At 49.3% G+C, this 22,874-nt stretch overlaps 14 protein-coding genes across 14 annotated transcripts; 7 read left to right on the top strand and 7 right to left on the bottom strand.

Moving 5' to 3' along the window:
- Positions 1–366: 366 nt before the first annotated feature.
- N7533_001987 (MAPEG family protein) lies at positions 367–864 on the top strand (the record flags this gene model as incomplete). Its single annotated transcript, XM_057098637.1, has 3 exons — positions 367–404; positions 456–579; positions 649–864. The coding sequence occupies 3 exons, from the start codon at positions 367–369 to the stop codon at positions 862–864; spliced, it is 378 nt and encodes a 125-aa protein (XP_056963773.1).
- Positions 865–988: 124 nt separating this feature from the next.
- N7533_001986 (uncharacterized protein) lies at positions 989–2,249 on the bottom strand (the record flags this gene model as incomplete). The annotated part of the gene is made up of 2 exons (XM_057098636.1): positions 989–2,085; positions 2,147–2,249. The coding sequence occupies 2 exons, from the start codon at positions 2,247–2,249 to the stop codon at positions 989–991; spliced, it is 1,200 nt and encodes a 399-aa protein (XP_056963772.1).
- A 1,898-nt stretch (positions 2,250–4,147) lies between these two features.
- ramB (bifunctional protein farnesyltransferase/protein geranylgeranyltransferase) lies at positions 4,148–5,394 on the top strand (the record flags this gene model as incomplete). Its single annotated transcript, XM_057098635.1, has 3 exons — positions 4,148–4,386; positions 4,488–4,592; positions 4,737–5,394. The coding sequence occupies 3 exons, from the start codon at positions 4,148–4,150 to the stop codon at positions 5,392–5,394; spliced, it is 1,002 nt and encodes a 333-aa protein (XP_056963771.1).
- A 298-nt stretch (positions 5,395–5,692) lies between these two features.
- On the bottom strand, positions 5,693–7,120 carry N7533_001984 (putative L-serine dehydratase; the record flags this gene model as incomplete). The annotated part of the gene is made up of 1 exon (XM_057098634.1): positions 5,693–7,120. One exon carries the CDS (start codon positions 7,118–7,120, stop codon positions 5,693–5,695), a length of 1,428 nt encoding a protein of 475 aa, XP_056963770.1.
- A 322-nt stretch (positions 7,121–7,442) lies between these two features.
- On the bottom strand, positions 7,443–7,751 carry N7533_001983 (uncharacterized protein; the record flags this gene model as incomplete). Its single annotated transcript, XM_057098633.1, has 1 exon — positions 7,443–7,751. One exon carries the CDS (start codon positions 7,749–7,751, stop codon positions 7,443–7,445), a length of 309 nt encoding a protein of 102 aa, XP_056963769.1.
- Positions 7,752–7,806: 55 nt separating this feature from the next.
- On the bottom strand, positions 7,807–9,903 carry N7533_001982 (methionine--tRNA ligase MSM1; the record flags this gene model as incomplete). The annotated part of the gene is made up of 7 exons (XM_057098632.1): positions 7,807–8,076; positions 8,157–8,634; positions 8,710–9,185; positions 9,237–9,323; positions 9,381–9,452; positions 9,519–9,637; positions 9,708–9,903. 7 exons carry the CDS (start codon positions 9,901–9,903, stop codon positions 7,807–7,809), a joined length of 1,698 nt encoding a protein of 565 aa, XP_056963768.1.
- Positions 9,904–10,176: 273 nt separating this feature from the next.
- N7533_001981 (putative nuclear transport factor 2 domain protein) lies at positions 10,177–10,715 on the top strand (the record flags this gene model as incomplete). The annotated part of the gene is made up of 2 exons (XM_057098631.1): positions 10,177–10,222; positions 10,279–10,715. The coding sequence occupies 2 exons, from the start codon at positions 10,177–10,179 to the stop codon at positions 10,713–10,715; spliced, it is 483 nt and encodes a 160-aa protein (XP_056963767.1).
- Positions 10,716–10,965: 250 nt separating this feature from the next.
- Positions 10,966–11,531, bottom strand: N7533_001980 (Ish1 domain-containing protein; the record flags this gene model as incomplete). The annotated part of the gene is made up of 5 exons (XM_057098630.1): positions 10,966–11,073; positions 11,170–11,216; positions 11,263–11,346; positions 11,415–11,427; positions 11,493–11,531. 5 exons carry the CDS (start codon positions 11,529–11,531, stop codon positions 10,966–10,968), a joined length of 291 nt encoding a protein of 96 aa, XP_056963766.1.
- A 2,271-nt stretch (positions 11,532–13,802) lies between these two features.
- On the top strand, positions 13,803–14,265 carry N7533_001979 (uncharacterized protein; the record flags this gene model as incomplete). Its single annotated transcript, XM_057098629.1, has 2 exons — positions 13,803–13,882; positions 14,028–14,265. 2 exons carry the CDS (start codon positions 13,803–13,805, stop codon positions 14,263–14,265), a joined length of 318 nt encoding a protein of 105 aa, XP_056963765.1.
- Positions 14,266–14,579: 314 nt separating this feature from the next.
- N7533_001978 (60S ribosomal protein eL38) lies at positions 14,580–15,076 on the top strand (the record flags this gene model as incomplete). The annotated part of the gene is made up of 3 exons (XM_057098628.1): positions 14,580–14,643; positions 14,736–14,864; positions 15,027–15,076. The coding sequence occupies 3 exons, from the start codon at positions 14,580–14,582 to the stop codon at positions 15,074–15,076; spliced, it is 243 nt and encodes an 80-aa protein (XP_056963764.1).
- An 805-nt stretch (positions 15,077–15,881) lies between these two features.
- Positions 15,882–17,444, top strand: N7533_001977 (uncharacterized protein; the record flags this gene model as incomplete). Its single annotated transcript, XM_057098627.1, has 1 exon — positions 15,882–17,444. The coding sequence occupies one exon, from the start codon at positions 15,882–15,884 to the stop codon at positions 17,442–17,444; it is 1,563 nt and encodes a 520-aa protein (XP_056963763.1).
- A 1,029-nt stretch (positions 17,445–18,473) lies between these two features.
- Positions 18,474–19,303, top strand: N7533_001976 (AA9 family lytic polysaccharide monooxygenase; the record flags this gene model as incomplete). The annotated part of the gene is made up of 3 exons (XM_057098626.1): positions 18,474–18,574; positions 18,654–19,077; positions 19,148–19,303. 3 exons carry the CDS (start codon positions 18,474–18,476, stop codon positions 19,301–19,303), a joined length of 681 nt encoding a protein of 226 aa, XP_056963762.1.
- A 155-nt stretch (positions 19,304–19,458) lies between these two features.
- N7533_001975 (uncharacterized protein) lies at positions 19,459–20,387 on the bottom strand (the record flags this gene model as incomplete). Its single annotated transcript, XM_057098625.1, has 3 exons — positions 19,459–20,100; positions 20,164–20,243; positions 20,312–20,387. The coding sequence occupies 3 exons, from the start codon at positions 20,385–20,387 to the stop codon at positions 19,459–19,461; spliced, it is 798 nt and encodes a 265-aa protein (XP_056963761.1).
- Positions 20,388–20,700: 313 nt separating this feature from the next.
- N7533_001974 (DNA-directed DNA polymerase delta subunit POL31) lies at positions 20,701–22,598 on the bottom strand (the record flags this gene model as incomplete). The annotated part of the gene is made up of 5 exons (XM_057098624.1): positions 20,701–20,996; positions 21,054–22,008; positions 22,060–22,191; positions 22,264–22,453; positions 22,558–22,598. 5 exons carry the CDS (start codon positions 22,596–22,598, stop codon positions 20,701–20,703), a joined length of 1,614 nt encoding a protein of 537 aa, XP_056963760.1.
- Between the last annotated feature and the right edge of the window lie 276 nt (positions 22,599–22,874).

Raw genomic sequence — 22,874 nt, 5'->3', positions numbered from 1 at the left:
GCGCTCGGGCGGTGCCTTACATTCCAACACCGTCCAATCAAGTTTACTTCCAGATGGAATACGAGAGCAAAGCTAACAACCTGCCAGCATATTTTGTTAGCTCAATTCTCATTCATTCACGGGGGTTTGCAATCGCATAACCCGTACTACGCCGACCCGCAATCTAACGTTATGTAAAATTCGTCTATAAAGTGACCATTCTACATGGATGGAGATTTCACACCAAACAATCATACAATCAAAGCCAAGATCATCGAGACTATCAAAGTATCTTTACTAACATGTCCGGCAACAACTACTCCATCCACTCTATTGTCGCCGCATATGGCTTAGGCCTTGCCCCCCCATAACTACTATCTTATCAAGATGATGGCCAACGCAAAGGGCCAGTCAAGCAACATCTTGTGAGTCGCAAGGTCCCAGCATCTGATTAAACCTTACTGATACTTTTCCAGACCACGGGAGAACTTGACGAACCTGAAAGGCAAAATACCCACTCAAGTCTGGGATAAGCTCGCTAGAGCTCGAGGCGCACATCTCAATGCGATGGAAGGCCTCCCAATGTTTGCTGTTGCAATGGTAAGCGATTTCTATTTGATTTGCCGCGGTACAAATAATACTAGAAAGTACTAACTGATACGGTCTTAGTTGGCGGGAAATCTGGCCAAACTTCCAGCCAAAGACCTGAACTACATGGCCCTCGACTATCTTGCCGCTCGGGCACTGTACACTGCGGTCTACATGGGGGTTAAGTCTGAGCTTGGGAGCTATCTGCGTACTGGTATTTGGGCTTGGAGTATTTCCATTCCGATTTGGGTGCTGATTCGTGCCGGAAAGGCTGTCAATGCTGGTGATTCTCTTTGATCGAGCTGTTGCAAGGGTACCTACTAGTTAGTTAACTAGTAGGTCTCATGTGTAGGTAGATGGTTGTTTATTCGTGAACTTTGTTTTATGTAAAGAAGTATTTAATCAATTCGGTGAACTTAATTCATGTCTTAATCGCCAGCCTTGCCTTGCCTCTCGTTTTCCGGGAGCGGTTACTGCCCTCAATTACTCCTGTGTCAAATGCCCACCACCATCGCTCAAAAACAAGTTGGCCTATCTCCCATGTTCCGGGTTCAAGCGGGTTCTGTCCAGTAATTGTCACACCTTCGCCACTGTCATCTTCCATGTCGTAAACGAATCGTATGAGACCCATCGGGTCCTGCGCATTCCCCGGTCGCATGTGGACAGGGAGGTGAAAGACTTGTATTAATTTGTCCCGGACACTGGGCCAAGGGAGCAGGTCCAATACTGGGTGATGGGCGATCGAACGCTGGGTTCGCGTTGGCTGTAGATGCAAGGGGAGCTCGGTGAGATCGATCTGTGAGCTGAAACTTGTGGGAGATGGTCCTGAAGTTGACAAGCCAGACTCCAAGGCTGGGGGTGAGAGGGAAGTGTCCGAGCTGCTTGGGGATAATGGCTGATAAAACGGGCTTATTGATGCAATGTCCCATATAATGTCGGAAACTTTAAGCTGAACAGCAACCTTCATAGCAGCGTTTAACAGGGTGAGCGATGGTACTTCGAGGGTGTGGTCATCCGGAAAGGTGAAGAAACTGGCTTCGTAGGCTTGAAGCTCTTCGGAGATGCCGTGATTACCAACTGTAATTCCTGGAACTTCACTTGCAAGCTGCTCATCAAGTTCGCTCAAACCTCCGGGCTCTGGCCCAATTTCAAGAGCTGGTATCTCTAGGAAAGATCCGAAGGGGTCTATTTCAGAAAACGCAAAGTTTCCCCATGCCTCTGAGTCGCCGTGCTCTGCTGCGAATGATGGGAAGTTTTGGTTTGAGGGCTCGGATGGCTCTAGAACTGGCAGGGCGAATGCTGTATTTTCCTTGGCAGTTTGATAATCTTCTCGAAAATCTGCGGGTGAATACGACAAGGAAAGCTGACCTAGAGACTGGTCCTGGGATTCCAAAATCGACTCGTGTGTGGTAGAAGCATCCCTAGTGTCAGGAGAGATTGTCATCGACAGAGATAGTGTGTTTACCGAGTCATTGACCCGGGATTCAAGAGCTTGTAGACGCTCCCTCTTCTTTTTCCCTGTGCCGTCTGGTTAGCGCATATTCGACAGCATATTCGACAAGGCTGAAAAATAATGTACTGTATCTTCGCTGCGCCAGAACATTTAGCACGCGCTTGCGCTCCGCAGAATCCTCATCAAGCTTCGGAGGCACCGGAGCCTTCGTCGCGATCTTTCTGGTCATTAAATAGAGACTTTGACCAAAGCTTCGAAGGTTGATAATATAAAGTTGTCGAGTTGCTGATAATGGGATGGTGGATGAGCAGGTGCTCACCGAGGTTCGCCACGGAGTTGCTGCGTAGCTTGGCGCTCGTATTCAAATCCACGCCAGGCAATTTTGTACAATTTTCGTTTTACATTTGCAAATTTGAATATTTCCAGAGGAAACAGGTGAAACGAACAAAAGTTTTGCTTCAAGGTGTTCCAAGTTTTCTCAAGTCTGTCTTTGTGGATGCACGATGCGGATTTGGGACTCATAGACCTATGTCAGTCCTTAGTCCTCTCTCTCCTACGCATTCTGGTGAGATCTGGGAGTATACCATTACTAGTAACCTTCAAGCACCATCTAGCAAAAGGCAAACTGACGATGCTCCCGCCTGTATATGGTTCCTTCTTCTTCTTCTTCTTCTTCTTCTTCTTCTTTCGTCGTGTGCTACCACCACATGCTCACCTGCGTGTGGTGTCGTGTCTGAGCTCCTCCCATCACCAACCACTCTCAGAATACCAACCTGGGAACTACGAATAACTGTGAACTTGCCTTCGATGCTATATATCATGATAGAAAGACATTTTCCATAGTACGCCGACAATAGCATGACACCACAAACATGGCTAGGCGGGCACGTGCAGTCACATGGGGAGACCACGCTCCTGCCCTTCTTAGAAAGTCAGGTAGTTCAGACCTCATTCATGAATGGATCACCTTTCATCATCCATTCATCATCAAACGGTAACACCTATTCGTCGATAGTCCCAAAGCCAGATAACTTCCTCCCATTGGTACACCGTGGGGTGGACAGACGTCTGTCTTGCAACTATACGACGCCTACAGTCCAGAATCTGGCTTCAGTCTTCACCGTCACACGCTGCATACGACGATTCAGAAGTTGGTGCCACGAGTTACTCCAGAAGCACCAGAAAAGCCAGAACCGAAGCACATCAGAACCTTCTAGGCAAACCGTCACGTTCGACAGACACCCACCTCCGTGGGTGGTGGGCGAATCTCTATATCCGCCAAATCGACAAAACAACGGGAACATTAGTCCCGTATCACATCTACAGACACCGAGCAGAGGAGTAGCCCATCAGTATCACAGAGGACCTAAGCCTATCGGAATTCGTTGAGAAGGCGTTAGACCTAGCCGACAACAACAAATATCAAACAAACCCAAGTTCGAGAGTTCGTACCTTCCTCCAATCGTAATGCGTGCAATCGTAGCGATTGGCGGAAAAACCAGACTTTTTGAAATGCCCCTGGGCTCTACCATTGTGCAGGACTTGGAAAATGATGCAGCGGTTTAAGATATTCTTGTCTCGGGACGCGGAGGATATTACGAGAAAGCTATGGAAGATCTAGCAATTGGGATTCCTTGAAACCAAATTCTTTTAGTTGTGATCTTTTCCTTTCTACTACCAAGGTTCCATGGTTTGTAATGGTATGTAAGTATTCGGATGGACGTGATCAATAAGCCGCGGTGCGGTATCAACTAGTCGTTCAGCATTTTGGAAAATTCCTTATGAGTATCCCTATGTAGAAACTTTCCTTTTTATTGAAAGGAAGATGATGAATGGTTTCTGGTGTGATTGTAGTCTGTAGTGATTGTCTCTTTGTCTCCGCCTTGGCAACTCCAACTCCGCCCCACCTCTGCACATCCACCATCCTCCTCGTCAATCTTGTCTACGACTTGCTGCCATCAGCAAGGAAAACAGCAATTGAATACAGCCAAAACGGACAGTTCTCACTTTAGGCAACTGCCTCACAACTCACCCGCTTGCATCACGAAGCAAACTTGAACATATCCATCGTCAGGAAACGCTATCTGCCCCTCACTGGTCGACAGCCCACAGCTTCAAGCCGCATCAATGGCAGAAGGACAAGGAAAATACGCCAGCGACCCGGAGTGGAAATCCATCACACCCATCCAGCTTGACGATGGCTCCGACTCCGGCGCAATGCCCCTGGCATGCATCGCCTACCCAGCCGAGTACCTCGAGGCAACCTCGTACCTGCGCGCCGTGATGGCCGCGAATGAGATGTCGGAGCGCGCTCTGCGATTGACCGAAGATGTCATCTCTCTCAACCCCGCCCACTACACCGTGTGGTAAGTGTTTCAAGTGGAACCCGGGAATGGAATTCATACTTTTCTTCGCGATTCGCATTTCCGGAAAAGCTCTTCTCTCAGTTCCTGCTAACACGAGCAAGGATCTACCGCGCCAAGATCCTCTTCGCCTTGGAAAAGGACCTTCTGGAGGAACTAGAGTGGCTCAATGGCGTTTCTCTAAAGTATCTCAAGAACTATCAAATCTGGTACGTAAGATTGGAGTATTGGGTTTGAAAGGTGTCTTCAAGGTTTCCCAAGAAGGTCTCCGAGATCACCATTTTTTTCAACCCATCTCTATCGGAGATATGGCTGTCAAAGGCAATAGCACCAGCAAAGCTAACTAAAAATAGGCACCACCGCCAAGTCCTAATGGCATCAAGAGCGCACTTCCCAACAATTCCCACCAAAGAACTAGACTTCTTAATGGAGATGTTTGCCCAAGACTCAAAGAATTACCACGTCTGGACCTACCGCCACTGGCTAATCCGGCACTTCCAGCTCTGGGACCTACCACGCGAACTCGAGGACGTAGAGTCTCTCATAAAAGCTGATGTGCGCAACAACTCCGCCTGGAACCACCGCTACATGCTTCGATTCGGACCGCGCGAGGACGCGCCCGCTGCGGGGATGGTGAACGCAGGCTCCGCCATGAGTGCGGATGAGAAGGGCATTCTGACCGTTGTGGATGAGGACCTTGTTGATGGGGAGTTGGAATTTGCGAAGGCGCAGATCCTCCGGGCGCCGGAGAACCGGTCAGCTTGGTGGTATGCTCGGGGTGTGTTGCGGGCTGGTGGGAGGGGCGTTGGTGAGTGGGAGGGGTTTGCGGGGAAGTTTGTTGACATGGATTCGGGCGAGGTGAGGAGTAGTCATGCTGTTGAGTGGTTGGCGGATGTTTATGCCTTGGAGAAGGGGGAGAAGGCGGTTGAGATGTTTACGCTGTTGAAGGAAAAGTATGATCCCATTCGGAAGAATTATTGGGATTACCGGATTCAGCAGGTTGTTGTATGAGAATCCATGTTAACAAGGATGATGAGATAAATGTATGGGTCGAAAACGTCAAGTGAAATATGATTGCAAATAAGTTCCATTAAAGATCTTCTTTTTTCTAAACACGATATGCAGTGTGATCTTGTATGCAGCATCCCGGGAAGAGACAGTAATAAAAATGAAACATTCGAAAAGAAGAAAGAAAAATGAGAAATGAGAAGGCATAATAACAAGCCATGAGGTAAAGTAAAGTAGAACAAGAAGAAAAGTGGTGTATCTCAAAACAAAAAACAAAGATCCTTGTAAATCATCATCATAATTAAACCCATCCTTGGGCCAACATATCGCGATACTCAGTCGCCATCCCGATGGTCACATTACTTCCACCGCAGACAACAATAACAACACGGCTTTGTTCATTCAGGTCAGGGACGAGTTGCTTCAGCTTGGACTGGAGTTCGGGGGTCGACGAGGTGAGCTGGGCGACCTCCGGCTCCGCCTCAGGGTCAGTCTCATTGTCCGTCGATGAGTATCGGTCATCCCCGTAACCTTCATCACGCTGCTCACCGGCAGGACCAGGACCCCTCTTGCGCTTCTTAGAGCTTTGGCCCCCAGCCACGGGGTTCGCCGAAGCAGCGGCAGTGGTGGCGGCTTCAGCAGCAGCAGTGTAGGCATCGCCGACGGCCGCCTCGACACAGACACCGCAAGCAAGCTCGACGAGGAGACGCTCATCATCTGCGAGGCGGAGAACGCCTCGGGCAGCCTCAGCATCCGTGAGAACGGTGCTGTGAACCTTGATACCGGGAGGGGGAGCGACGGCATATTGGAAGGTGGTTTCCGACACTCGGATGGCCCCGAGAGATGTGGCTTGGGAGGTGATCTTAGGGAGAGAGACAAGGGTGTTCTTTGCGATGGCGGCGGCAAGCGAGTCGGTACCGTCCGTTTCAATGGCGAGCAGGTGAATGGGTTTTGGCTTGGAGGATGTTGGACGAGTATGGGGTTCAGTCTCTGCGTTCGAGACGTCCATGTAGCAGTGGCCGGTGCTGGATTGGCCATCTTGGGAAAATGCCTTCTGAGATCGTCGCTTTTCAAGGCCCATGACAAGTCCGTTGAGGAGACCGCCACCTCCGACACTGCAGAGAATGGCATCCAAAGGAAGTGCCCGCCCGCGGTATACTTCCTCTTCGTCGGAGTTGGCAGCGACGGGGAGTTGCTTCTCCAGCTCATCGATGATGGTGCTGTTTCCTTCCCAGATGGGCTCGTTGTCGAAGGGGTGAAGGGCGATGTTTGAAACTTCTGGGTCCTCTTCGGAGCGTTGCTTCATGATAACCTCTTTCATATAGGAGCCCGCCTCAAAGAAGTTGTCACCGTGACGAAGCACATCCGCAGCACCGGCGGAGTGCAGCTTCTCAACCATCAGGGGCTTGGTAGACAGAGGCACCACGACAGTGCAGGGGTAGCCCAGACTGCGAGCAGCACAGACAGCTGCCAGACCAGCATTTCCTCCAGAAGAAGCGTAGAAGTGGACTTGACGGTTGGCATATTCAGGTTTGCGAAGATGAGATAGAATTTGGTTGCCCATCGCACGAGACTTGAAGGAACCACTGGGTTGAACGTTCTCCAGCTTCAGGAAGATCCGACATCCAGCTGCCCGGGAAAGGCAGGCGGACTCAACGAGGGGAGTCTCAATCCATGGTGTTTTGAAAGTCGGCTTGTAGTCCTCGGCGGAAGGCATGATGCTCCCCATTTTGTTGAAGTTGGGGGAGGAACAACCAAGATGAAAAGGAACTCGAGAAATTGATCTTTAGGAGGGGCACAGATAGTGTCAAATATCCAAGACAATGATCCAAAAATAGGAGTTTGTTTGGTATGAAGTAGATGAAGGTGTTACACGGCCGATGATGCTGTGAGATAAGATGGGAGGAGTAGGGGGGAGAAGAAGGGAGCAAAAGAAGAGAGACGATGAGATGATGGATCAAAAAAAAGTCACCTTAACAATTAATAAGAAATCCAGGTAGTATACAAATAATACACTGTGTTTTGATATACAAAGACAAGCCCTAAGTTTCTCAGGGTGGTTTTCCGACGGGAAACGGGAGTAAAGTTTCCCGTCCCGACGAGGCCGGGGGAATTGATAGCAAGTCCCAGTCCACACCAACGTCCACCATGGGGCCTTCCACGGTTCTGGCCCATCTTTTCCCGCTGATAACCTTGCGGGCAGCTCCAATCACGGACCCATAGGTGATGACATTATAGGGTAATCGGTCAAACCTGGCCAAAGATGGTGGAGGAGACCCGGGAAATCTTCTCGATGGAGTTGTTGCGCCTGGGCGGAGACGTTGCAAATCTTCATTCAAACGGGTCACATTGTGGGCCATGATTGGCTCCAAGGACATTCTTCTTATCAAATCGAATGTTCCTCACGCGCAATTTTTAGTCCTCCGTGAGGAGGGGAAGGAAAAGATAGCCCTTCTGGACATCCTGACCGTAATCTTGGTCCGAGCCATAGACCGCCGCTGCAAAGGACCGCTTGGACGGATTGGATGTGTCTACGCGAAGCATCTCAAGCAGTTCCTGTGACTTTCCAGGCATGAAAGGCTGCAGGAGAATGGCGGTGATACGAAGTGATTCCGCCACGTTGAAGAGAACCCATTGATGGTCGGATGTTTTCCACGGCTCCGCCGCATGGAAGTATTTGTTAGTCTGATCGGAGGCGAAGAAAAAGGTTACTACTTGGCTCCGATAGTCTTAGGTGCGGGGTGAGGGGTAGTGATTGTCCATACCTTCTCGATTATGCTCATAATTTCATGTAGCGCGGCACGGGGGTTCAAGCCGGTCATCTGCTCGGCAACCCTCGGGGGCGCTTGCACCAACATGATCTGGTGTTCCACATCGGCTGGAGATGGGGCTGGGAGCTTATTAGACGTGGCGGCCTGAATATACGAGCCCAGCTTCCCCTTCGCAACTCCAATGGTGCGACTGGCGAGATTGCCGATACCCCCTTGCAGCAACTTCTTGTAGTCACGCGTGATGAAGGAATTGTCGTAATCAGCGTCGTTGGCGAGACCGCCCTGGTAGGCCAGGAAGAATCGCATGCCGTCCACTCCGAACCGGTCAATGGCGAAGAACGGGTTCACCACATTGCCTGTAGATTTCGACATTTTCTCGCGATTCATTGTCCAATGCCCGTGCACGAGGACGTTCCGGGGCAAGGGTAAGTCCAGGGCCATGAGGAAGGCAGGCCAATAGACGCAGTGGAACCTAAGCTGATCAGCTGCGAGTCGGGATGGGTTGGGTCATAGCGTGCGCCTACCGAACGATGTCCTTTCCGACTACGTGAACATTTGCTGGCCAGATTGATGTATTTTCCTGCCCCGGGGGAAAGGATATCCTGCTCGGGTCAGATAATTAACGAGAGCATCCAACCAGACATAGATGGTTTGAGTGTTGTCGCCGGGAACCGGGATACCCCAGGTCAGGCGCTCCGCCGGCCGAGAAATTGACAAGTCTTGCAACCCGGAAGAAACCGACTGGATCAGTTCAGTTGCATATGTCGAAGGTGTGATGAAGGAGTCGGGTCTCTGATACAACTCGAGAAGACGGTCCTTGAAGGCTGAAAGACGGAAGTGATAGTTAATTTCAGACGACCACTCGACCTCTTTTCCTGTCTCGATTGACACCATGCGTTTTCTGCCTGTTGATGGATCGAGGGAGTTTTGTACTTGTGTCTGCGGGTAAAATGTTTCATCGCTGACCGAATACCACCCTTCGTGCTTGGAGGTGTAGATATATCCCCGGTGTTTCAGCATTTCCTGTCACTCGTTAGGTTGGCCCAACTCTGCAGGATCGATCGCCCGACATACCCAGAAATATTGTACGGCCTCGCGATGTTCCGGATCTGTTGTTCGAATAAAATGGTCATGGCTAAGGTTTGCGGCATTCGCAAGAGACTTTTCATTCCCATCAGTATATGATATATGTGTTTCAGCGTCACTGGGTATGCATACCTCGAAGGTTCGGCAGTTCATGTCGCAAAATGCTTGGGTATCCATCCCAGCTTCGAGAGCGGCTCGTTGAATCTGCCAATGATGTCAATGGATGACCCAGGAGCGGATACAAATGTGCACTGCATATATCCTCCTCACCTTCATTCCATGCTCGTCTGTGCCGGTCAACAACTGCGCATCGCTATCGCCGAGGAGGACCTGCCATCGCTTCAAGATATCGGCCATGACCATGGTGTAAAGATGACCGACATGGGGTGCTAGTAGAGAAAGCAGTGTCAGGCTCGGAGTTCCTAAAGTAATTCTGGTTGCATATCTGGGGAAATATACCGGCATTGACGTAGAAAATCGGCGTGGTGACATAGTACGGTTTCTTGGGTGTGTTCGTGCTCGGAGTTGTCGCGACTCCGCGGCGCAAGGGTAGAGGTCGAGCACTGCCAACTCTGCAAGTCGAACAAGTCCATGGTCGGATATTGAAAAGCTGCGTAGCCCTTGAAAGGGAACGCAGGGGCATTCTGGAGGCCATGATGGTTGAAGAGGAAAGAAGCATGAGGCATCGGCGTCGCATGTTATTCCGCATCGCCGATGGTCCAAGCTCCACTCCGCAATCTTTTTCTCCTTCAACAGTCCCTTTCATCATCCCACCTTCAACACCTCTATCCAACTTCACCAGGCTACACCTTTGGATAAAAGCGCGCTTGTAATTGTTGTTCTGCGCACTTCTTCTACCTACATACCCCGCAAACCCCGCCTCCTACCACCCTTCGATCGTTTCTTGACTACACCAACCACCGTCGCAATGGCTACCGCTACTGACGATGTCCTGACTAAAGTGTCCACTGAAGGTGCGTTAGACTCACCCTGGGTTCAGTTTGGACTTTATAATTGATATATTTCCTAGGCGCTACCGAATTCGTCCAATCCTTCTATATTGCCCTTCAATCCAACCGCCCGTCAATCGAATTATACTATGCCGCACAGCCGACAACCATCCTCTTCAATGGCAACCAAGTGGCAGACGGAGCTGCTGTTCAAGAAATCTTCACAAATCAGATGCCCACCGCGAAATACGAGGCCCAGTCATTTGACTGCCAAATCATCAACCGCGCATACCCCTCCACCACCCCCAACGGCCCTAAGCCTCCCTCCGAGATGACTGTCAAGGACATGTCCATTCTAGTTATGGTCAGCGGTCACGTTAGATACGGCGACGGGTCTGATCTACCCCAGCGGGGCTTCAGCGAAACCTTCGTGCTGATCCCAAATCCGACCTCGGACAAGGGCAAGCGCCGCAAGGAGTGGCTCATCCAGAGCCAAAACTTCCGGCTGGTGGTATGATCCTGTTTCGCTAAACGTGCACTCGCGCGAGCAAGAATAAAGGAAATGACGAGGGATATCTTGCTACGTTGACGGTCATGGTCACGATCGCGAATTCCGACCGATACCCTCCTACTACGAAGAAAATCATACATTGGACGCGGAAGAATCGGAACTTGTTCAAACATTCAAAGGACAGTGGATATCATGCATGTGTGTACATCAGAGAAGGCAAAAAAAAACAAATAAGGACATCTTGGATCGCCATTCGCTATTGCTGCGAGGCGGTTGTCTTGGAGGTGCGCGGAATACGCAGATTCGCCTTGAGTCTCTCCAGCAACTCTTCCCGCGTTGCGTTCTCATTTGGCAAAAGTCCCCTCTGTGATGAATTGTTAGATTGCTTGTTACAATATCTTTGGATGGCACCTTGCCCTTGGGTGGGTGGGTGGGTGGGTGATGATATATAGGAACATACCGCCCGAAGCCATCTCCGCATCTCGTCCGCTGTCCAGTTCTCAGGGTCTGTGGAAGTTAGACTCATTCTCTGGCACGGGATATATTGACTTACTGCCTTGGGGATCATCTTGGGCGGGGAAGACGTCGGTGCCCCAGATCGAATATGCCGCCACTGCGGTTACCATCCCTGCGAAACCTGTCGGAATGAGTTAGATTTGGGGCCTTTTTGTTCTCGAACATATAGCTAAAAGAATGATGCATTACCAAGGAATAGATTCTGTATTCGGTATTCGAATGTTAATATTCATGAGTGGACAAGGTTCAGTAAAATTAGTTGCGTACCTTGGAGTTAAGAGCTCGATCTAGTTGAGTGGGCGCCATTTTGATGTTATTTTCAGGGGTGCTGACAATTTCAATGGGCAGGTTAAGGAGTTGAGGGAAGAGGAATGTGGTCTGCAGATATTAATATTAAGAATGGTGGAAGCCTGGTAAATAGCAAAAGGACAGGTAGTAGTTGACTGACCCGTTGACCTTTCACAGTTCACCGCCACCGCCACTGCGGATCATGCCTTCTCTTCTACATTTTAGTACCTTAGGGAGTAACCGGCCCCACATCAGCTTTTATCAATGATGAATGGTTATAAAAAGAAGCTAAATTTGGTTGGTAGTAGGGTGATTGACAAAAAGAAAAAGAAAAAAGAGCTGTCGAATACTGCTGCAGCTGCGATATTGTTAGATCTCCAGGCTGGTATTAGTACTGAAGAAAGGGTAAACTTTTGAAGACATAGGGATTCTAGGACTTGAGTAATTAACTTGTTAGCAAGGGGTGATTCCAATCTTCTACGATCTTTCCATGTTGTCGCCAGTTCATATCTTACTAGCTTAGAATTGTACCAAAATACTGACGGGTATCCTCGGGACCCTTGATGCAATAATGACCCTTAGATTGATTGTCCAAATAAGTTCCAACGTATGGTCCTACGCTTCGAAACGACTAAATTTTTAGCAATATCAGGTTTACTGCTAGAAGCTTGCATTTCGCAGCCCTGGAAGTTAGACCAAATATCATGGCTCACCACGCCCTACGGAAAATCTATTCAACAGAAATGGGGGTGCCGCGAGGTTGACGCTTACCCTGCGTATCCAGCTCCCTTTTTTCATGTGCATCATGTGTAACATTAGGGGCAAAGAATGATTACATAGGTAAATCTCTGGAAGATAGTAAGTTATGCGTGACAAGAGTTTGCTCTGGTCGAATTTATAACACTTTGAATCTAGTTGAGACTCTGTATTCCGACGAATCACTGCCAGCCAAAGCGAATTTTGGAAGAGGCACAAGGCAGGCCATTGCTCGATCTGCCAGATCAAAATCTAGAACTTCCAAAATACGAAAATTTTGTCAATTCCATGAGAGTTGCTGGGATAATTTGATGAAGCAGTTCGATAGGGAACCCTGCCTTGAGAGGCTTATTGAAGTATTAAGTGAACCACCTCTACATTTTCATCACCGCACTCGTAGGTGAGTCTCAATTACCGAACCCCTGACCGTAACTAATATTCAACAACCCGGTTTTCCAGAAAAACAAAACTCTGATTCACCTTTGGCTCCGAGCTCTCATGATCTTGAGCGAATGCTCGAGTTCAGCAAGGCTAAATCATCATTTCCGAAGACTCATTACACTGGATTGTATCTATCAACCTCAAGATCCAAGAAAGACTGCTTTTTGCTGCTTCCTCTGGAGATTCATTTTCAGATTGTCGACTTATTGTCAATTGCAGCCACACACTATTACTCACAAAGTAGAGAGAAATGAGACACCTGAGGAGTATGCTGTAACGATAGCCACCCTGTTGGGTGAAGCTGTCGAAGTTTCAGTGACTTTGGAATGTACTGGAGTTCAAAGCTCTGTCTGCAACGCCATCCAGACGGTTAAATTCGGAGTGAAGGTCTTTATTATCGGTGTTGGAAAAGACCGCATGGAAATTCCATTCATGAGATGCAGCGCAAACGAGGTTGATTTGCAGTTCCAGCAGCGTTATGTGAATATGTGGCCTCGAGCCATCAGGGTATTGCAGAGTGGGGTGATCGACTTCAATAGGCTGGTTACCCACACGTTTCCTCTTGAAAATAGCGCCGAAGCTTTGCACACAGCTTCTGAGCCTGAAAGCGAATCGATCAGGTCATTATCAGGTCGTGATGTATGACGTCGGGTCAACTGGACTTTTACGGCGCTCTACACCGACAACCAGCTCAGTAGGCCTGCCAGGTCAGCATCGTCGCAGAATTACTAGTGTCCGCTATCCAAATTTTAACGCAGACTATCGTGGATTGTATTGTGGAAGTAGCCTTAGTATAGTGGCAGTTGGTGAAGCTGGAAACCGCAGCCGCAATAGACCGCCGTTGCTGCCGCAGTCTCCAGGTTTAATGATGAGCAACGCTCAAGTTGTAAATGGGAAACAGCAGAGGGATTCAATGAGGTAACCCCAATCCACCAGATATTATCAAGTCTACGTAGAGATAACCCTTAATAGCTAGGATTCAGATACCTCACGGTAGATTTCACATCTCCTCGCCACCCTTCTTCTGTTTCTGCAGCCTCCACTCCCTATAGCACCCTATAATTATACACTACTATCATCTCATCTACCACAATGGCTGACATGATCGAGGCCATTCTTTTTCTCATCTCAATCACATTCATTATCGCCGTGGGCCATTCGGCGATCCAAGCGTGAGTTTCTATCCTGTCTGGCTTTCCCTTGCTTGTTCCACAACATGTCGACTGAAAATTCCGGAATGAGATAGGTACGCCTTCTATAGACGGTATCGCGTTCGGTTTCAAATCTCGAACAAAACACTCTCGCTTCACGCTCGAGAGATGGTCGACATGGTCCCGGATACCATCCCGGTCATCGCCAGCCCGGCACCATTGGCACATTCATGGCAAGGTACAGTGTTGGGGAGTCAACGATGGCCAGACTATGGCGACCCGCGGAGGCCATCGTATACGCGCCCGATAATCAGGACCATGAGCACCAACATGAATGCGAGTCAACACCGGAACCCGAGCCTGATCCCGAACTTGAACTCCAACCCGGGGTCATATCAAGCTGAGCAAGAGTCATCTCCGTCCGCTCAGACATTTCCCAACTTTGGGGCGAGCGTTTATCCTCATTCTCATTCTCATTCTCATTCTCATTCTCATCCTCATCCTCATCCATATCCACATCTACCTCTCAGTGTTAACGGGGCGAATCATCCGTTTGATCGACTCGCCACACCCGAAACAATCAGCCACTCCCCAGCCATACCACGTGATACAGGGCTAAGCGGGCAAACCCTAAACCCAATCTGATCCACACAATTTCCCGCTGTCGTCAGTGATTCGAGCCTCTCCATCGCATCATCACCTGCATCAAACCGCCATTATGCCTTCCGAAGTCTCCGATATCAAGCAGTTCATTGAGATCTGCCGCCGCAAGGACGCCTCCTGTACGTTTTTTCCCAATTTTACCCGCCCGAGACCCTGGAACAGCTCGGTGGATCACCCGGAGATCAACCGCTGACACTTCCTTTCACCTTAGCTGCCGCCATCAAGCGCAACCGCAAGTCCCAGCAGGTCAAGTTCAAGGTTCGCTGCCACCGCAACCTGTACACCCTTGTCCTCAAGGAGTCCGACAAGGCCGACAAGCTCAAGCAATCCCTGCCTCCTGGTACATCATCCCCACACATTCCGATCCCCGCGATTTCCCAATACACCAGAACATATCAATTACCTCATTGAAGGTGGTCATGAGAGAGTTCGATACACAAAACACCTTAACCATGCTTCTCTATCTCAATTAGAGCTTCTGCTAACCTCTCCTTCTCTCCAGCCCTCAAGGTTGAGGACGTCTCCAAGGGAAGCAAGAAGAAGTCCCTGTAAATCCATTAAACATGGAATAAACAGAGGATCGGAGTGCGATGCGATCGGTTGTTGATGCATAAGATGCCAACTGTTGGAGGATCACCCGAACTGGAAATGATCTCTCTACGAGCCGACACGGGGATGGATGGCTCGCCGCCGCCGGATGTATCTGCGCTGCGGTGGTTTCAATTCCTCGCGACTTGAACGATGGGGTGAATATCTCATCGATTGAGACGACTCGCTTTCGGATGCACTCGAGGAAATGCTTTGTCGGAGCTTTTTTGTGGTCCCTTTAAACAAAACAACAAAAAACAGTTGAAACATCCTTAGCTGGATTTTTTCCCCTGGCCTTTCGCGTATGCGCCGAGGCACTTTTTATCCATCAACCTCCTTCTCACATCCTTCTCCGGTAGTTGTAGTTTAAGAGCCTGCCATGGCTTGTACTATTGACTTTCATGAGTAGCAAAGCCATTGTCCGCCCGGGATCGTAGGTGGCGCTGGGTTGAATGCTCAAAAGGCTTTATTGGAACAAAGCTTTCTCATATCTCTTTGCTTCATTATAATACATTGTACATCTTGGCCATGATGCTCGACAAATATGTCACTCAACTGATCGCTCGACTCTTTGTCCACCATGTCTGAAGGTGAGTGCTTCATTGTGATCATTGTAGTGTTATGGAAAGTACAATAAGACAATGTCTTTCAGCTGCTTAATAGCTTAATATAAAGACTGTGTTTGCATAAAGCTGGCTTCAGTGCCCATCAAATAGATCCTCATTAGCCACACTCATTACGACGTTGCATACTCACCGTCATAGATCCCATGGATCTTGGTCAGCTCGATACCTACGCGCGGGGATACAAGCCCGCTTACTCCAATAGCTCCTCCAACTCCATGGACTGGCAGCCAACTCAAAGCAATGTTTCTCACATGAGCTCAGACGTATCCCCACGATTCTCAACCTGGCTACCAGGCACCATGGTCAAGCTGCCCCTTGAACTAGTATTAAACATCCTCGACGAAGTACTAATTGGTCAAAGCAACCGACTATCCCACGCAAGCTTACATGGCCTGCTCAGTCTCCGCGCAGCAAGCAAGCATACCAAAGCAATGGTTGACTCATATATGAAAAGAGATGTTGTATTGACTTATCTTCGACGGCAACTCTTTGATCAGAACGATCCTAGCTGTGTCAAGTGGTATCAATCTCGCGCAGATGCCTCTCGGGAACTATGGCCAAGTAGAAATTTCCTGGACAATAACCCCCCCAATGAGCTTCCAGGATGCGACGTCATCACTGATACAATTGTCGACGACTGCCCCGAATGCTTCGATACTCTTTGTACTAGTAGAAGCACTCCCGGTCTCATCTCAATACACGAAGGATACAACGAAAACGGACGGAATTTCATCGGCATCGCCCTTCAATCCGGTTCCTATAGGATGCTCCAACGGTTCTTCCTCTCAGCTTGCAGCCCATGCGCGTTAGATTCACTCTCTTCCACACTATTGTCATCAAATAACTGCCTAGAACCATCACCTTCTATCCTCGGCATGCTTGCATACCAGCAGGACCCGGTATTCACTGAGCAAGTCCTCGATTTAGTGGGCCCCGCCATTCTTCAAACTTGTAGGCCTAATGCGCTATCATACACCTTCGGAACTAGGGAAAAAAACATGCTTTGCAAGTATATCACAGCTCGCACGGGGGAGTGGCTAACACATTTGGGTGTCAAGCTCTGGGAGCGCACACTATACAGCAGTGACTCTTTCAGCCATTCAGCGAGCGCTTGGCACTCTGCTGTGCACAATGGACCTGAATTTATGGAATTCTTGGATAAATATAGCCCCACACGCCCCATGTTCACTCGTACTCTTCGAGGTTCGCTGCCGATTGATCATGCCGTTTGGGCTAACAAATTGGATTCCTTTAGGTGGCTTTTTGCTAAGATGCAATTGCTGGACATCCGATCCTACCAGACTGCGATTGATAGATTATTCCAGGTTGTTGCAAATCATACATCGCCTGAAAGTGAAGTCATGCTCGAGGAGATTTTCCTTGGGCCCGGGTCTGAGAGGGATCATTTCTACGTGGCTTCGCTGATTTTCAAGAATGTTGCTCTTGGGTTGCAAGAGGTGGTATTGAATCAGGCTGTTCGTTCGGATATGGATCAGAAAGACTTGGACCTTTTCAGAGGCGAACATGAGCAGAGAGCTATTCGGAAATGTCTCGCAGTATCTAGGGCATACTTTAAGACCGACCTTCCGATGAAGATACTTACCGCAGCACAGGCCAATGCACAACACTTTGATGCGGTTCGGATGGCGAAACAATGGGGGTTTGAGTATCTGGAGAGCACTCTTTACTCATATCATGGGTTTTGAGTTTCTCATTTATTATTAATGCCAATGAACGAGATTAATGAATTGGCAATAGACTTTGACAATGGGTCACTTTGAGATTTCCATTTTATAACACTAGTAGATGTGCCATGACTCCTAGTTATACATGATACTGTACCTAAGTCGCACCGGGCAACCTGGGCACTGTACTCATCACATCATAGCTACCTACGAGAACTCAAAATCAGTGGTATGAAGCCAGCTAGCTCTTCTTAATTCAATAGTATCCAATAGATAACATCCACGAATAAAATTAATGTCAGCCAGGGAAGGCAGATTAGGATAACGAAGATGATGGAAATGCAGTTATTGCTAGAATTGAACTAACAGTAGTAGATCATTGAGACACACGCTCAACCCTACTCACCGATGAAATGGTCAAGGGGGAGCACGGGTCAAAAAAAAAGCCAAGTGTCGTATGCTTAAAAATGCCGTCGAATCAAGGTCTGTGCAAGGAGTGAAACCTTGGGACATGTTGATCATTGCTCTTCAGGCCACGGCAATGGAGCTCTTCACCGTGCCCTCATCCCGCTTGGCACGTCGCATCCCCTTCTTGGCACCATCTCTACCATCCAACGTCTGATGCCGTCGGGCCGTTTCCCCGGATTGTCATTTCGACTGCCTTATGCCATCACATGCACCATCCACGCCTCCTCGTTATTTCGAACCTTATTCCCCGGTAATTCATTTCTGTTCATGACATGGTATACCTTGGTATTTCGCAACTCAAATTAATTAATAAGGTGATCTGCAAAGTCACCGGCTGGTGTGGACCAAGGACCCACCATTGACAGGAAGTATGAAACACTTGGCTACTTCATAGAAAGACATCAGACTGCTCCGAATAATCTCCATGAGACTATTCCAGTATCAGAACGGAGTCTCCAAGGGGTCTATAGTACACTTAGAAAAAGAAATCAGGAGTCATATGCCGTGAAGAAAATAATATTTAAAGCAGCAGAGATGTCGTCTTCAAGCAAATCAATCCGCTCATTCCCTGCATATCAAACAATGGCTCCCTCAAAGATCGCTGCTCTTACCACACTTCTGGCCTCGGCCACCATGGTCGCAGGCCATGGGTATGTCTCGAGCATCGTCGCAAATGGCAAAAAGTATGTAATCGGACTATCAAATTCCAACCGCTTCAAGAAAGAAAGGCACTGGACGGACAAAGTATTAACATAAGTTCAGCTACACGGGCTACCTCGTCAACCAATACGCCTATATGGACAGCCCACCCGACAGTGTCGGCTGGTCCACCACAGCTACAGACCTGGGCTTCGAAGACGGTACCGAGTATTCCTCCGAGAACATCATCTGCCACCGCGACGGCAAAAACGGCGCCATCTCCGCTGAAGTCAAGGCCGGTTCCGACGTCGACATCCAGTGGACTGAGTGGCCAGAGTCTCACCACGGCCCCGTCATCACATACCTCGCATCCTGCGACGGCGACTGCAGCACCGTCGACAAGACCAAGCTGGAATTCTTCAAGATCGACGCCGTCGGCTTGGTCGATGGTAGCAGTGTTCCCGGCAGCTGGGGAACTGATAAGCTGATTGATGCCGGGAACCGCTGGACGGTGACTATTCCGGACTCGATTGCTGCCGGTAACTACGTGATGCGCCATGAGATTATTGCACTCCACTCGGCTGGCACCAAGGATGGAGCGCAGAATTACCCCCCAGTGCCTGAACTTGAAGGTCACTGGCGGTGGCAGTGATGATCCTGAGGGTACCCTTGGTGAGAAGCTGTATACCGATGAAGATCCGGGTATTCTGGTCAACATCTATGCGACTATCTCAAACTATGTTATGCCTGGTCCGACTCTGTACAGTGGTTAAATACCACATTTGATTTTGGAGGGTTTCGAATATCGCTAAGCCGGGCTTCGTTTGATTATTCAAAGGCACTTTGATAGTAGTTGCAGAAAATGAAATATACAGCTTTAAATCCATTGCTTCTTGAAGCAATTCTATTCCTCCAGTATTATCCACCTCTATTCTCTCCGCGTATAAACAGCCTTTCCATACCCCTCAACACCAGCAACCCCAAGTTCCCCAACAACCCTCTGAACCCCCAACTCCGTCCTCCTCAACTCAAACTCCCCAAAGAAATTCGGCTCCGGAGAAAGCCTATCAAAACCCAGCCCATCAAACAAAGCCAGACTCCGCAAGTTATTCTGACCAATCTTCACGCTGAAACATTCAAAAGCCAATGGACCCGCCTCTCTCAGCTTCCGCACACTCTCCACATCATCAACACCCCGACTCACAAATTCCTCCAAAACCTCACTCTGGTGCTCAATAATATATCGCATAAAGACCAGCAGAGCTGCCTTGCCGAATCCACGGCGCTGGTTACTCTTTTCCGCAATCATAAGTTCGATTTCTCCGACTATTTGCGGGGGCGAGTCACCCTCGTCTCCGTCATCGACGCGGAGGAAGAGATTGATGTCTCCGACCATGTTTTGTGGAGAGTCGGACTCTGTTGTTAGGACAGGGGCAGAGGCTGGCTCTGGTGATGATATTTGTTGGCAGATGATGAATGTTAATTTGTCAGCATCCTGGCGCCAGCTTTGTTGCATGGCGTATTCTTCATCGACGCTCAGGGGTTCTGAAGCGGTTGCTTGTTGGATTTCCTTCGTGCGAGTTAATGTTTTTGACATCTAAGTTTCTTGGGTTCATCGTTGGTGGTGGTTTACCTCGTCTTGCATCCATTCATGGTAGCGGGGTACGTGCCAAGTCGAATATGGGACTAGAAGGACCTTGGAAGATAAGAGCGCTAGAACATCATTAAGCAGTCAGTTTCTTGCTCAAAAGTTTGAAGCTGGCTAACTCATATCTAATCACGAATTCGGAGCGAGAGGAGCGTATAGATGGACCACCAGAAGGCAGGGTGCTTACCTGTCTCGGCGTTGAGCAACATCGCGAAGGATATTCTGCGATGAAACCGGGTACTCTCGGCGACGAAATGGTAGGGAGATAGGACGGGTTCCAATTCACTCCTGATCGAAGTAAGTTTTGTACTTTTTGGAGGCTTGGAGAAGCTGCAGATGGGAGGTTGAGGCAAGGTTCCGCCGAATCTTCGCTGGAGTGGGGCCTTGGCAATTGTCCGTGGTTGGCCGCCATCATCAACTTGAACACATTCTGATGTTTTTATTTTGGATACTCGAGTCAATTCATGAATTGGGGATATATTTGGTGTCATTAGCTAATGGTAACATGCTAGCTCGATCATTCTATTTTTTCTCCTCTTGTCCGGCAAAAGCACCAAATCGGACAACCTCAACTTCTAGGGTTTCCGTATCGACTAGAACGAGTTCTCCGGTTTTCTGGAATCGCGGGATTGACAGCAGTCGTACTCGAGTTGGTGAATTATTCCCGTTGTCGGTCATCTCGGTATCGCCACCATTCAGACTCAGCGGGGCGATGTCTTCGATAAGCGTCGTCTTGAAGCTTGGCTGGCTGCCTGCGAAAAAGATATGCGGGCAAGCCTCAAGAACGAACGGGTCGACTTCTTGGAAAGGATAGGACCCTGGAAACGAATTAGCAAAGGGTTTTTGGAGGAGCATATCAGGGGTGAGAAACATACAAAGTGTATCCGGCGCCGTAGGGACACCACATCGCCAGCGGAGCATAGCTTGCATGATCTGCATTCGACCTTCAGAGTTATCAGTTTCAGAGTTTTCGTCGTCTCCGGCAAAATCCAAGTATCGCAATACGTCGTCGACATTCTGTCCACTGCAGCCCCATAGGCGCCATCCTTCCACATCACCCTCCCATGGGTTTGTGACGCTGTCGAACCAACCCGGCTCTTGCTTGTCACCCCCTGGGGCTGGAGGCGCGCAGTAAGCTCTGGCTCGAGGGAACATGGCCCGGTGGATTCCCTGCTGGGGAAGAGAGAAGTTCGCCGGGTCTTGGTCGCCCGGCATGAGAGTCACAGGAATACTGGGAAGGATTTCCGCCAGGAAGTTGTCGAGTTGGTTGATGGGCAGGGCATTGTAAGCAGATGCGTCGTATCCGTATTTCTTTTGTATAGGCTTAGAGCCTGGGGCAGGTTCTGTGGTCACAGGCGCACCAAGTGAGTTGCCCGCAATGACGAGTCGTGTGATTTTTGAAGCATTTGCAGAAATCTCGTCCTCTTCACTTCCCAAGCCCGTATATCCCAGAAGATAGTCCGTCAGGAGCTCCAAGGAGAGCGTGTCGCTTGATGTACCAGTGATACCCAGTCCACTGACGAAGGCAATCTTGCCGCTTCCCTCCACTGAGCCTTTGCCTTGTGTATCTGTTGGAGCACCACCATCCCTCTCCCAACGCGGAGGTTGCAAAGGCAGATCCGGAACCTTGATATCGATCACCTCGAAATCGCCGTTCGAGTTCTCCGTTCCTAGAACCGCAATAATGGCACCGGTAACCAAATGTGTAGAAGAGAGGAACGTTCCAGTAAGACGAAGGCGGCCGGACTCATCTTCCAGCATGATCTGGGTGGAGGACGGGTCTGAGGGATCGGTGTAGGTGGGACGCGGCGCGGGCGCAGACGTGAAGTTCTGAAGCACATGTTAGATAGGCCCATTTAAATTGGAAAGAGGTATACACACCTCCTTTGTCAAATCCACTAGAATATTGGGCTTCAATGGCATATCCATATACACTGTGCCGGCCATCCAGCACAGCTCTCCCTGTCGCACGTCCAGGACTCGATCCACGCGACGCGCATGCTCTCCGGCAATCTGTTCACATAATCCAGGAAATGTCAGACCAATCTAGACCTCCTAGCTATTTCAAAACACAGGTGTCCTTACGGTAAGCCCATCCCAGGCTGCTATCGCGACTTCTTCCACTGCGGGCTTCAGCCTCGCCAGGCGCAAGAAGTACATGTCGCCATATTGCTGCTTGTAGTGTCGCTCGCCGCCCAGGGGCAATTTGAAAGTTTCGAGGGGGTTGTAGTAGGAGGGGGCACGGTAGATCTGTTCACAGTCTTCGTTGTCGTTGCTGTCCAAACGGATTGCGATTAATGGTCAGCTGCAGTTCGAACGGGAAGGGAAACAACGACAATTTTTTCCCCGGCCCAAAGAGGCCAAGTGCAAAGAGCATACCTGGGAGGCCGCAAGAAGCCGAAATCTTCATTTGATGTCATTATGGGCGGACCGGGCGATCCTCGAGGCGTGGGAAAGGTTGAATGAGGCGGGACGGCTGGGAACGCGGACGCGAAGCGCGTCTAATTACATTCCCGCTTTGGGCGGGTCACCCACTTAGTGCCAATTTCCAACATCGCAGGCACAAATTGAAGGCTGGAATTTAATTATTCAACTCAATTTATAGTGCCAGCCAAGCGATTACGTATTAAAATTGATTTCTTGTCATTTAGTAAAGCTTGCCAAAGGGAAATAGTTTATTTGAACCTGGTATTTTG

The sequence above is a fragment of the Penicillium manginii genome, assembly GCF_028828005.1.
Source record: "Penicillium manginii strain IBT 31320 chromosome Unknown utg000002l:1.0-5564898.0:1.0-5567710.0, whole genome shotgun sequence".
In the NCBI taxonomy this organism is placed as follows: Eukaryota; Fungi; Ascomycota; class Eurotiomycetes; order Eurotiales; family Aspergillaceae; genus Penicillium; species Penicillium manginii.
This window is presented reverse-complemented; position numbering and strand designations above follow the sequence as displayed.